General features: G+C 33.8%; 2 protein-coding genes across 5 annotated transcripts; both read left to right on the top strand.

Moving 5' to 3' along the window:
• Positions 1–712: 712 nt before the first annotated feature.
• Positions 713–4,364, top strand: LOC107267568 (ethanolamine kinase 1). The gene is made up of 8 exons (XM_015739469.2): positions 713–850; positions 941–1,275; positions 1,530–1,671; positions 2,287–2,424; positions 2,507–2,772; positions 2,841–3,067; positions 3,152–3,374; positions 3,510–4,364. The coding sequence occupies exons 3-8, from the start codon at positions 1,540–1,542 to the stop codon at positions 3,568–3,570; spliced, it is 1,047 nt and encodes a 348-aa protein (XP_015594955.1). The 5' UTR covers positions 713–850; positions 941–1,275; positions 1,530–1,539; the 3' UTR covers positions 3,571–4,364.
• Positions 4,365–4,644: 280 nt separating this feature from the next.
• LOC107267567 lies at positions 4,645–10,327 on the top strand. Of its 4 annotated transcripts, none has more exons than XM_015739467.2 (9): positions 4,645–4,740; positions 4,817–5,781; positions 6,584–6,757; positions 7,937–8,060; positions 8,437–8,617; positions 8,724–8,937; positions 9,056–9,206; positions 9,276–9,415; positions 9,538–10,327. In XM_015739467.2, exons 2-9 carry the CDS (start codon positions 5,659–5,661, stop codon positions 9,658–9,660), a joined length of 1,230 nt encoding a protein of 409 aa, XP_015594953.1. In that variant the 5' UTR covers positions 4,645–4,740; positions 4,817–5,658; the 3' UTR covers positions 9,661–10,327. The 4 variants fall into 4 exon arrangements, with proteins under 4 accessions (XP_015594953.1, XP_024940671.1, XP_024940670.1 ...); XM_025084903.1 differs by having other exon boundaries at positions 4,663–4,800; positions 5,286–5,781; XM_025084902.1 differs by having other exon boundaries at positions 4,686–5,781.
• Positions 10,328–12,401: the final 2,074 nt, after the last annotated feature.

The raw sequence follows: 12,401 nt of genomic DNA, 5'->3' as shown, positions 1-12,401 counted from the left end.
TAGCAGTCGATAAAAGACGTCTCTTAACGCTAAAAGAGAGGAATGAGTAAGGGCCTTAGTGTTCAAGGATATATTAGGAGGAGAGTGATGGAGACAAAGAAAGGAATAGGAGATTCAAAAATAGAGTAGAAGTCTCAGAGCATTTTCAACGATTTCAACCTTCGCCGTATTTTCTAATGTTCAGGTGTTCCAGTTTTGAAATTAAATCTGTAAAGTGGCAAATCTTCTAATGCTGTATACCAGCTGCTGATATACATACCTGCAACAATATGAATCAATATGAAAAAAATATACGAACATTTCTTGAAGCATAAACTGGAATAGTCACTAGAAGTGGGTGTTAGCCGAGCTATCGATCAATTTTTTAATTTCGAACACTTCTAAGTGTTTCTTACTATGATTTATAGTATCTGTCATTTGGTTTATCTTCTACTGTTTGCATTTTCCTCTAGCAGTCCCGTAGTCTTCGTCTCAGTTTTCATTTAACTCTCTTAATAGCAATATCATAAAAAAACAACAATTATTCAAGACTTTCCGATTGCTCGTATTATGCACAAAAAAGATATACTTAAAGAGGGAATTTTATACCTGAAGTGTTTCCTATACCTTAAAATAAATGTGTGGCATTTTAACTTCCTCTAAAACCCCTATGCTGTGTTTAGCTTATTTCCTGTGTCCACTTATGTAGTAATTGTCAGACGTATAGTTCCACATATAAAGCTATCCCTCTTTATTATAATGTCACCTACCTCCACGCCTACGTCAGTTCGTGTCTGCGCTGTGCGAGACGATATGACGTCTGCCAGTAATAAAATATCATTTTACCTTTCGCTGGAGCAGTGGGAACGATGTAAGTGTAATACGGGATGAGTGAATAAGCTAAAACACATTCATGAAAAGTTATGATTAATCTCCGATGATTATTTGTTTATATTTGCAGATAAAACTTTCAAGCATTCCTGATAAAGGCCATTCTCTCTGTTTAGATTACAGAAATCAAGAGCGTACAATCATATGAATAGAACGATAAGAATGCATAATTTGAACGTGTGTAACTTATGGGTTTCTTCCAGTAATGGATATATTATCAAATCATTTTTAGAATGTTAGTTCATCAACAAATTCAACTGCCTCTGGATGTACTGTCGTTGACTGTGTTAACAGCTCAAGGCTATAATAATAGCAATGGTTCCATCATACTGATAATACTGCCACTTAACAGTTTGGAAATAGAGCCTACCTAACTCAGTTTTATTTTTACTAGCAGGAAGAAAGGTATGCTTTCAATATTCACTGAATTTCTATTGCTGTAACATATTAATGATTTACATTATTGTTTTTATGTAGGTCTATAAAGTTCATTATATCGATAGTGGCATACATATATGGATGCATCACATTCAGTATTATCTTTAGACTGTATTGCATGTTTAAGTTACATGAAGTTATAAAATACTTTATTTGTAAATATGTAAGCAAAGAAAAGGTTTTAATTAGAAAATAATATAATAATCAATGCTCCACTATAGAATTGATGAGATGGTAATGGATGATAAACCAATGGAACCTCATTTTGACTTGACGGTTGATGAAAATGAATTAAATGTCGGAGCAAGAGAGATTGTAAAAAGACTTAGACCTAATTGGCCTCACAATCAACTTCAGTTCAAGGTAATGTATTGCCACAATAATTTTTATACATTTAATGAAATTGGAATTATAAAGCTATGAGAGAATTAAGAGTATCGTGTAATAATTTGGAAGTTTCACTTAATAATATGTTATATAAGAATGTGAGACTGTAAAAGGAAATAAAATTTATTGGAATCATATAAAGCAATACTCAAAATACTGCAACAATAAGTAAATCAACTATGACCTGCATTCCTTTTCTTAGTGATATGTACTGTTATTTAATGAAACAATTTATATTAGTACCCATAGTTATTAATTAATGTTGATATAACATTTTTTTTTCCTGATAAGCATTTTTATCATTATAAAAATTAATCTTTGATAACAACTGAGCTAACACACTTATCTGAGTTGATGCTTTTCTTACTATAAGACAACCAATTACCTTTGCATAAGTAGTTGAATTTAATCTCATAGCTTTAAACTTAATAACTTGTCATTTATCCCTATCATAGATAACAATATACTGTATGATATCAAATAATAATGTTAGTATCTAATTTATCTGTTCTGAAGTATAAAACCTTAACATTAATAAAATTTGAGCATTTATAATATGTTTAAGTATCCCTGAGATTTGATGACTTTCAGTTATTTACTAATGGGATAACAAACAAGCTGATCGGCGTGTGGTATCCAGGACATTATAATGAAATGGTTTTAGTCAGAGTCTACGGGAACAAGACAGAATTACTCATTGATCGTAAGGCTGAAACTAGAAATATTAGGGTAATTAAGAGTTGAATTTTGTTTAGCATAAAACAGTAAGTATCAGATCTAACTTAATATAGATATTAACAAACTGATGTAGATAATGTACAAGGCTGGATATACTCATGCTCTTTATGCAACATTCAACAATGGATTGGCCTATCAATTTATCGAAGGGGAGATCCTCACTGTAGAAACTGTCAGGCAGAGTAAAGTGTATCAACTAGTAGCGAAGAGGATGGCACAGATGCATCTTCTGAATCCAGAAGACTCTGAAATTGAAAGGTATCCTATGATATGGAGTAAAACAGAAAAATTCATGCATATCATGCCAAAGGAATTTCCAGATCCGGAAAAACAAGCAAGGTGAAAACATATTTAACTCCGATACAGTTCCATCTGAACATTTATAACATGAGATATTATGCTTCTAGGTTTCAGAAATTAATAAAACCATATAAAGAACTGGAGCAAGAATACTTACTTCTGAAAGAGAAACTTCAAGCATTGGATAATCCAGTAGTCTATGCTCACAATGATCTTCTTCTGGGCAATATTCTATATAATGAAACAGAGAATACAGTTACTTTTATAGATTATGAGTATGCTGCTTACAACTATAAAGCTTATGACATAGCGAATCATTTTATTGAATTTGCTGGTAATATTTTATTCTTTCCTTTGCTTTTTCTTTCCTGTTGCTATCTTGATGCAAATATTAATAATATTTTCAAACGTCAATTAGGTATAGAGAATCCGGATTTCTCATTATATCCGGAAGAGACTCTACAAAGAGTCTGGATCAGAATATATATCCAAACATACAACAAGAGCAGTAACGTGTCGGAGGATGATGTTACAAAATTGTATATAAGTGTCAATAAATTCGCACTTTTATCCCACTTCTTCTGGGGTTGTTGGTCTCTTATACAGAGTCAACATTCTAACATAGAGTTTGATTTCCTAGAGTGAGTATTCAATTTTTTGTTCTCTGTTTCTAATAGCATAAATTGCTATTGCTATAAAAACCGGATTGAATCACATGCTTAACATTCCAATCATACGATAATTCTGACAAGTTAATTTCATAATGGCCGTTTCAGATACGCAGCGATGAGATTTAATGAGTATTTCAAATGGAAGCATAAATATCTCAATATGTAAGTTGCGTAAGGATAATCAAAAGTTATGAAAATATCATGTATAATTAATATATCCGCAAAACGACGCTTTCCGAATAACATTCCCATTATATCCACGTGGAAAATACACGTGAAGATATTACATTCCATATTGTTATTGTATTACTAAAGTGTATATTAGCATGCATGATATTAAAAAAAAACACGTTGAATTTTGAACGTTGAATAATGGAGCATCATACATAATAACAATAATTCTCAATGTTATTTGCATATACATATATTATATAAATTTTATCTAATAAGTCTAAAAATCTGTGTAGAACGTACACGCTAATGTAATTTTTAAATTGAAAATATTTCTATGGATTCACTTTGACGTAGAGAGACAATTATAATTACAATCTGTAATTCGATGTCAGTAAATAATTATTAGCCTTTCTTTGTGAAATCACAAAGCGCATTAGATAAATAAAAAGACAACTAATTGCAGATTATATGCTGTTTTTGCCGGATACAAGAAAACAGTATTATTTAGAGATCTGATGATTGTTATGGTGCAGTTGAAAAATTTAACGTATGTTAACATTCCTCGAGAATCTTGCAAAGATTCCTGTTAAGTGTAAAAATAGTTAAAAAGATAATTGTTACCGTTGCATTCAATGCCATCAAATACTATTATTAATATCATAATACTTTAACATAAAATATAGTCTTCCTGCGCAAAGTAAGATCGAGTGCAATAATTATGGTAATCTGTAATGCAATGTGTATGAAATGAATATAAGAAAATAAAAAATATCTTACAGCTTTAAATCATTAATAATATTTATAATTCTACCAAGTCATATCTAAGTATAAATTCAAACTAGCCTCCGGGGAAAACGCGCGATTGCGCAATGCTTTTAAAAATCCTACTAGAGTCAAGCAACACGTTCTCACCATTTAAAGTCGAAGCGATTGTATCCTTTAACTTCATTGTGTAATCTGATTGAATTTCCATGTACTACAGCATGATCGTAAAACAAAAGATAGAGATTATTTGAGAAAAATCATAATTGATAGACCAGCTGATTTAGATTGTATACTGACCAAGGAGTATGTTTTTGTCTCGCTAAGTCCGGACGTATAGCGTCCATAAATCAGTGTTTATTTTTAGTGAGCGCTCCTCCCATGAATTTCGGAAAAATTTGTAAATATAAGTGTGAACTTTGCGTGTAACCACGTTCCATGTCAAGCTCGTTAATGAAAGGTTCGTTTATCTGCAGGCTCGAGAAATGTTAGAATAATTTAAGGCATCTAGAGTCCCGAGAAACTTGAAAAAGGGTATACATTATCGCGAGGTAGTAACCAGTGAAGCTTGAGAAAGAGCAGAGAGGGTGAGTGAGTGATGAAGAGAGAGAGGAACGGGTTGATGAATAGGAGAGAATAAGAGAGAAAGATAATATCGTGGAAGGAAGAGGGAAAGAAACAGAGAGGACTCTGAGCACGAAAAGCTTTCACGAAGCTACGGCCATATAATAGTCTCTTGACACCTCTTGCCCGCGACAGATTAATATTCTGCTTTGAAAAGTTCAACTAACTTCAAAAAGTCTCGACGATAATCTCACTGAGAATCTCAGACAAACTAAGTTTCAATAGACAGCGGCGGCATCGGCTGTGCCGAGTGTTTATATGAGACTCTTATATTGAAAAGAATTTTTCGAGGTCTACTACAAGATTTCTCTTGTCGAACAGTATGCAGCAGCGCAACACCTTGGATCAGCTTTCGAGAGTGGGTTAAATCAAAAAGAGATATACAGTCTACAGGAGGCCAAGAGGACGTGATAATTTTCTTAGTACTCTCGTACGCACGTACACATCGTTTCGACTTGGAAAAACATGATGTCGGAACAGTAAACGTTTCAGTGCTCACGAGATTACCAACTGAAAAGTGTTGGTTGTTAAGAAAGCGCTGAACCATAAGAATTTTTAGATAATTCGTTAGCAAGACGATATTTTGCTTCCGTCTTCTTTGTTTGAAGCTGCGGATTCTTCTGCCTCTTCTCTTTAATTTTCATCCTTTCTCGTCACGGTGACTCGATTACGTGTTTTTCGGGATTCTCGTACGATGCACGTCGCCTGCAAGTGTCTCAATGTCTTCATCAAATGCAGGGATAATGAACTGCGGAGGGTCAACCTCGAGGATCTCGAACTGACTGCCTTGGAACGCGCTGACACCTTTTTTCGCGAGGTAATTTGAAATTTTACCTGAGTGCTGATTATACTTCTTTGAAAAGTCATCACAGAGGATTTTCTTTTTGAAGGCTCTTCTTGGCTTTGTTAAAATCCTTGTTGAACCTTTTGGAAGCTCATTGATCTTTTGTTATCATCTTAATTTAATCAAATTTGAACGTGAAAACTTTACATGGAATTGAAATAAAATATCTCACAATTTTTACTGATGCTTAATATCTAAACAGCAAGTTAGTCTGTTTATATTGAATATCTGTCATTGTTATTTATAATTAAATATACTGTATGAACTAAATTGAACAATTGTTAGATTCTTTTATATACCTTATATGTTTCTTTTATAAGGATTTATAGTATTGTGAAATTCTAGCAAATATAAGTAGTCAAGGTTGTGCAGTTAGTTTCTTAATATAATCATATGCTAAAATATTCAATAATATTTGAATTGATTATAAGAATACCAGAAGCATTTATGCAGCTGGAGATAGTGTTTTCATATGATTCAGTGTTAATATTGACAACTAATACAAAAAAAAATAAAAACTTCTAAAATACCTTTACTGCTAGATTGTTTTAAAAACTTTTTTACTTGCATTCTTAAATTCTCAAGAAGTATGAAACTAATCATTTATATTCGATTAGGTCAAAATCAATGAGGACAGTTCTATTTTATTATTAAGCTTTTGATTTCCAGAACTGTCAGTCAAATCAAATTACTTACATATAATGATACATAATTACAATAAGACAACACATACTAAGATATATTTATAAGACCATGCCTGGAATTTATTTCCCAGAATGTGGCGAGTGTATCAGTCTTGGATGGTATTACTAAACAGCAATCAAGTTTGCTGGAAGTTCGAAATGTTGGGGCATGGGTAGTCCACCGTTGTTACAACTGTTCAACGCATACCCATGCCATACATAAAGAGTATGGTGCTGGGATGGTTCTTATTAACACCAATCTCATTGTAAGTATCAAAAGTGTAATTAAGAAAGATTGACAGTCAAAGAATGAATTGTCGTTTAAAAAATACAGTTTTTATACTCAGCAATGAATAATGCGTGATGTAATTTCTTGTTCTTCGTTTAAGGAAGAGTGTGTGGGTGTATCTACTGTGGTAATTCTTATTACCATAGATTGGCATGCAGTAAATGAGAGAAAAACATAGATGATGCAATGTTCGCTAAATATCAAACCTTTTTTTAATACACGTATAAGAGAGGACGTTTCAAAAACGTCAATTCATCTGATATATTCAAAAATGACTATTATACTTCTTGATATCATTTAATTTCCATGTAGTAGAAGTCTTGTCACATCCTGTTTGAAACCTGTGCTGATTAATAAATAGAGATATTTATCCATCTAATCACTTTAAAGAAATCTTCAGATAATCCAAGTCGTGTTTATTTTAGAACAAAAAGTATTATCAGTAAATAATCTATTATTCACGATGATGACTCAAATTAAATATCACCAAAAGGGAAAGATCCTTGCATTCTCCAAGGTGTTCACTTTGTACAGGCTATTGAACTTATAATGCCTCTGATAATAAATGTATGATACAATATATTAGTTTCAAGTTTGACTTATCTATGGATACATGTTATACTTTCAGATAACTAAACTGATACAGTAGAAATAACTTAATTCCTGTATGTATCAGGTATTTAGCAGAGGTTGCCAACCAACTATTATACGCTACCATGTGCAACTGATTAAACTTCTTTTTTACCTTGCATTTTGCTATCTTGCTTAACGTTGTATTCTAGCTGTTGAAAGTAAACAATATTTTATGAGACACAACATACATGTACATTTATATGTATCACATTTCTATGCTGGATCGCAGGATCAGAGGATCTATATTATTCATTAGAAAACTTTGATGTACTGCGATCTAGCCATGCATTACTAAGGAGCCCTGAAAGTAAAATAATTTAATAGCACTTTGTTATCTTTCCTAGTCAACATAAAATATTTACCTAACTCGCCAACTTTCTGCTGATAAAACGCAACGCTCTTATTGGGCGAAAATGTTGATCATATTGAGGATTCTTTAAATACATGTCGCTCATCACGTACAACAGTTTTATTTACATACTTTTCCGCTGACTGACGCATTATTATAATTAATATGTTATAGGTTTCACCTGATGAAATTGAGAAATTACGAGCCAGTCCTGATTACAGCGCGGTTTTCAAGATAGTAATCAATCATAGTGCTCTGGCCGATGTGGATCTTCTTCAGGCATCTACAAAATTTTCCGGTAAACATGCTTGTTCCTGATTATACGAAGTGATACGGTTCTCTGGGATATAAAAGTAACAACGTGTAATATTTAAAAGCACTGCGAGGATCCATTAATTGCAGGTACTGGCAGATACAATTGAAGAAGCGGAATGCTTCCAGTGTTTACGTATCTCATTATGATATTTTTTTATCAAAATAGAATTTTGTTGTTGATTATTTAACGTTCTAGACGCTATACTTTTCAAAATGCAGATTTGATAGTACTCGATTATACCTGTAACAAATAGACTCTCTTAACTGATTTTCAATAAATAAATATATGTGCGTAAAATAGGTCTACTAAAAATATGTGCTCGCCCAGAATACTTGCATCATCTATTTTATTTGCACAGTATCCCAGCTATCAAACAGCCAGCAGTTGGCACTGGGAAGTCTTCAGCAGCAACTTGAGGAAGCTGTTCAGCGTGAGGCTGCTGCCGTCGAGGAGAAGATTAGAGCTTTTACGGCAAAACAATATCAACTTCTGGAACAATTTCGTGAGAGAGCCCATACCGAGCATAGACTGTTGGCAAGGTCAGATCATCAACATGATTAATGCTTTGCATTATGTAATGTAACGTCCGAGACTGACGTATTGATAAAATTTCACATACTAAATCGTTTGTATTTTCTCTTATAGATTAATTTGCAACAACGAAAATTCGGCGAAATCTACAAATGATCTGGAAACTCCTCCTGCCACTCCGGAAGGCTTTAAAGAAACTGTAACCAGCTCAATGGGCAATACAATTAATAACACAAGAGCACATCTAGTGTCAAACGACACGAAATTCATTACCGGCGCTAATATCAGGCACCAAGCTGCTACCAAGCACCCAGCTAGTCTCCATATTGTGAGTACAGACACGTCCACGTATCCAAACAATAGTGATTACCGGTTGAAGACGGGATTTTGTACCATGCAAAATTTACCTTACCTAAATAGTATGTTTAAAAAATTCAATTCGACAGAATGGAAGCATCGACAGAAGGGAACCATTAAAGGTCTTCTCCAGGGAGCCAAGTAGCTTGGATGCAGAAGCTTTGTTCCCTCTTGAAGGAATGGATGACACTTTACCCTGCGAGCAGCTTCACCAGTCGGATGAAGAGTCTGATACTGATGGTAAATATTAAGAATATGCCACTAAGGTCCTGAATATTGGGAAATTTGTTTGATTTGCGGATATTTCAGATTCCGGACATGATGAGGGTATTCATATACCTAGAGGACAACGGGGAGGCCATCCTACTCTTGCCAAATCACTGCCCGTTAGCGTACCTGCTTTCCCGTCTTACGTTCGGCGAAATATGCAGGATCAGGACGACGATCGGGTATGAACTGCTTTCATATAAGACATTAAAACTTGCTTCATTAGAAGTTTATCGTACTAATCCATCATTAAAGTCTATTTTGTTACCTGCTCTCGGATCTCACATAGTTAACGTTATTTTAGCTGTCAAGAGATCCACTCGATCCTCACAATATTCGCGCTTCGATCAAAGCCCTCGCTAAAAGCGTGCATGGCGATACCGTATTCGGCGATCTACCACGTCCTCGCTTCTCCACCCAGATTTGACTTGATGGCTGTCGTGATCCGTACAGCCAATACGCAGAATCCCATCCTTTGGACCTAGACCAAGATGCCCCTTAGCCGTTTCTCATCTTTAATTGGTTATCGTGCGGTGGATGAATCACTCAAACAATGGTGGATCTTTTAAGACGGCGCAAAAGGGTAATGGGATCTTATGCATATTTCGTAGGATATGTAAGATTATGCCTTACTTTGGATCCTAGTTTTGTAGTTGTATAAGACGAAGAAGAAGCTTTAAAAAAGAATTAAAACAAAAAAAAAAGGTAAGCCTCGTCGTTCAGCTAACAAGCTGGCTAGAACCGAGGCTAGGTTTTATAGGTGTTATCGCAAGAAAAGTGAGAAAAGTTATATTAAAAAAAAAAAAGAATAACAAGGAGATTAATGAAGAGTAAAGACAAAATGAAAGTCAGGAGGATTAAACCGAAGAATCGATGACTACAAAGTATATTATATATTAATTAACGAATGCGTGGTGCATTGTTAGTGCGTTAGAGAGCCATCGGTACTGATTAAATAAGAATGGCATTACGAAATGTACTGAACCATTTTCTAGACACAAATCCGTGATTCCACTAAGTCTTTTCGACAACTCAAGCTCATACTGTGTACTCTGTATGTTGATGGATACAATAACATAAATAATTGTAACGGAGCTACTGAGATCTTATGGAAATACAAAATAAACTACGATCGCCTAATGATCAATAGCTATAACCGTATGTCAATGTAAAGTCAGCAAGCAAATGAACCTTTTCAAATGAGTATTGTTTGTTTCCTGCTAAAGTCGCAAGCAGCTTTTACGTTTCTTTCTTTTTCCTCGGCTTCTTTCATTAACTATAAAGGAATACATTTAATTGCGATCCAAAATACTACTTGTATAGAAAATCGCAATACACTCGAAAAGCGACCTTATTGTTTCACGAATTTACTTTCGGTTTCCCGTTAACAACAACAGTAAGCAATTTATTGGGCTGGAATTATTCTCTCCGTCTAGTAAAAATCATATTTAAAGACTGCTATAAAAATGATACACATTTGTATAGCCTTCGCCAGTCATTAATTTAATCTTTAAAAAGATCAACCTTTTGTGGAACAACTGAAACTGGAATATGAGTATCAAGAGAATAGAACGGTAATATGCTGTTGTAAATAACAATAGCAACAGTAACAATACGATTGGTTTCTTTTTTTTTTTGAAACTGTCTCAATAGCATGATCGCTGGTTACGACCGTTAGTCAATAGATGTTTGAGCGACGACAAAGATTCTAAATATGATTTGGATCTTGAAGCGTTATATTATTTGTGTTTCATTGTTGTCCCATTGTTTTTTTGGACCATTGGCAAACAATGGAACGAGATGTGTGATCGCGAATCATTGGATCGTTACGAAATGAGGCCTACAGTTCAACAATACAAATATGCACTTACTGATAAAATATGTTTTGACGATGAATTTTTTGCGTTTCTCATACTGTTCTCATTGTCAATCTACTTATTGTAATTAGACGTTATTAAAAATGCGTAACGATCTAGATCCTAGTGATTTAATTATTATCAGACGATGGCTGGTTCGCCGCGTAACCGTTGCCTAACAAAATCGACAACAGAAAATCTATTGCTTTATTTTTATATTATTGCTGTCATTTTTCACTTACACTTGTTGTCGCATCAATTGTAAGATTTTGACATATCAATAGATTGCCGTGCTTTGGTTCTGATATCCTGAATGAAACGATCAGTACCTTTACACCGTCAGTTACTTTTGCGAGTGCCAGGAGCTTAATGATTTTTGTCTTTTTTGCTTCAAGATCGTTTATTTGTCTCCTTGTATCCGCACGCAAGATTGTTTCAAAACGAGATCCTTAAAGACACTGAGGCATGCACAGCAATCCAGTGGAAATTATCATAATCTAGTTTCTAAAAATATTATTATAAATTGTATTGTTTCCTAACAATTAGACTGACGATCAATTCATTTTTTTTTCTCTAAGAGAACATCTCTCGATTGATTGATCTGTGCTTGCAAATGTCCCGTTAGATGATCAATCGAGAGACATTTTCTTGGTCGATTAGTCTCTAAGCGCTTAAATCTAATGTTTGATCTAATAACGCGGAATTTGTGTATATATAAATATTGTACATATATGTCTTTTTAATTCGATGCGCAATATGTTTTAGTCGCTAACGACTGGCATTATTTCATCGAATTGAAATTCTAGCTACTATACAATTTTTCTTTTTGTTCTTCGTACAAGATGCAACTATTATGTTTCTCAGCGTTTACTCGTTACCGTGGCTGGTTTTAGTATAGGTATTGTTTTCTTTTTTTTTTTTTTTTACATAAATCATGCAATTGATATACTATCATCATCTATATGTAGTCCTCTAACCATTATACTACACTATATTTACCCACCTATAATTTGTGTTCCAGTAACAAATTTATATCCTCACATCGCTAAGAAATATCTGGGATGCATTGACAAAGCTTCTTAAAATATTTTTTTGTACTTTCCACAGCATCGATTAATCATACTTTTCAGAATCTTTATCTTTGATATCATATACCAATTGCATTAATTCACTAAGGAGAAAAACATCATTGAATATTGTATCTATCTCAATGCACATAGCTTGAGAATATCTGTAAGTAAAAGCTTTGTCATGAATAGATATTATTTGACGTTGGAGGAAAAGAAAGAAAGGAAGAAAAAGAAAACTGCAA

The sequence above is a fragment of the Cephus cinctus genome, unplaced genomic scaffold, assembly GCF_000341935.2.
Source record: "Cephus cinctus unplaced genomic scaffold, Ccin1 Ccin1_scaffold0412, whole genome shotgun sequence".
NCBI classification, from domain to species: Eukaryota; Metazoa; Arthropoda; class Insecta; order Hymenoptera; family Cephidae; genus Cephus; species Cephus cinctus.
The sequence above is the reverse complement of the archived record's forward strand: the minus strand, read 5'-3'. Positions and strand labels throughout refer to the sequence as shown.

What these genes read in the sequence shown, in the direction of transcription:
- LOC107267568 (XM_015739469.2), top strand. Translation starts at nt 1,540, where the DNA reads ATGGTAATGGATGATAAACCAATGGAACCTCATTTTGACTTGACGGTT. An exon ending in GATCCGGAAAAACAAGCAAG is followed by an intron (nt 2,773 to 2,840) that starts GTGAAAACATAT and finishes TTATGCTTCTAG; the next exon opens with GTTTCAGAAATTAATAAAAC. An exon ending in ATAGAGTTTGATTTCCTAGA is followed by an intron (nt 3,375 to 3,509) that starts GTGAGTATTCAA and finishes TGGCCGTTTCAG; the next exon opens with ATACGCAGCGATGAGATTTA.
- LOC107267567 (XM_015739467.2), top strand. Translation starts at nt 5,659, where the DNA reads ATGCACGTCGCCTGCAAGTGTCTCAATGTCTTCATCAAATGCAGGGAT. An exon ending in TTATTAACACCAATCTCATT is followed by an intron (nt 6,758 to 7,936) that starts GTAAGTATCAAA and finishes AATATGTTATAG; the next exon opens with GTTTCACCTGATGAAATTGA. An exon ending in ACCCAGCTAGTCTCCATATT is followed by an intron (nt 8,938 to 9,055) that starts GTGAGTACAGAC and finishes TCAATTCGACAG; the next exon opens with AATGGAAGCATCGACAGAAG.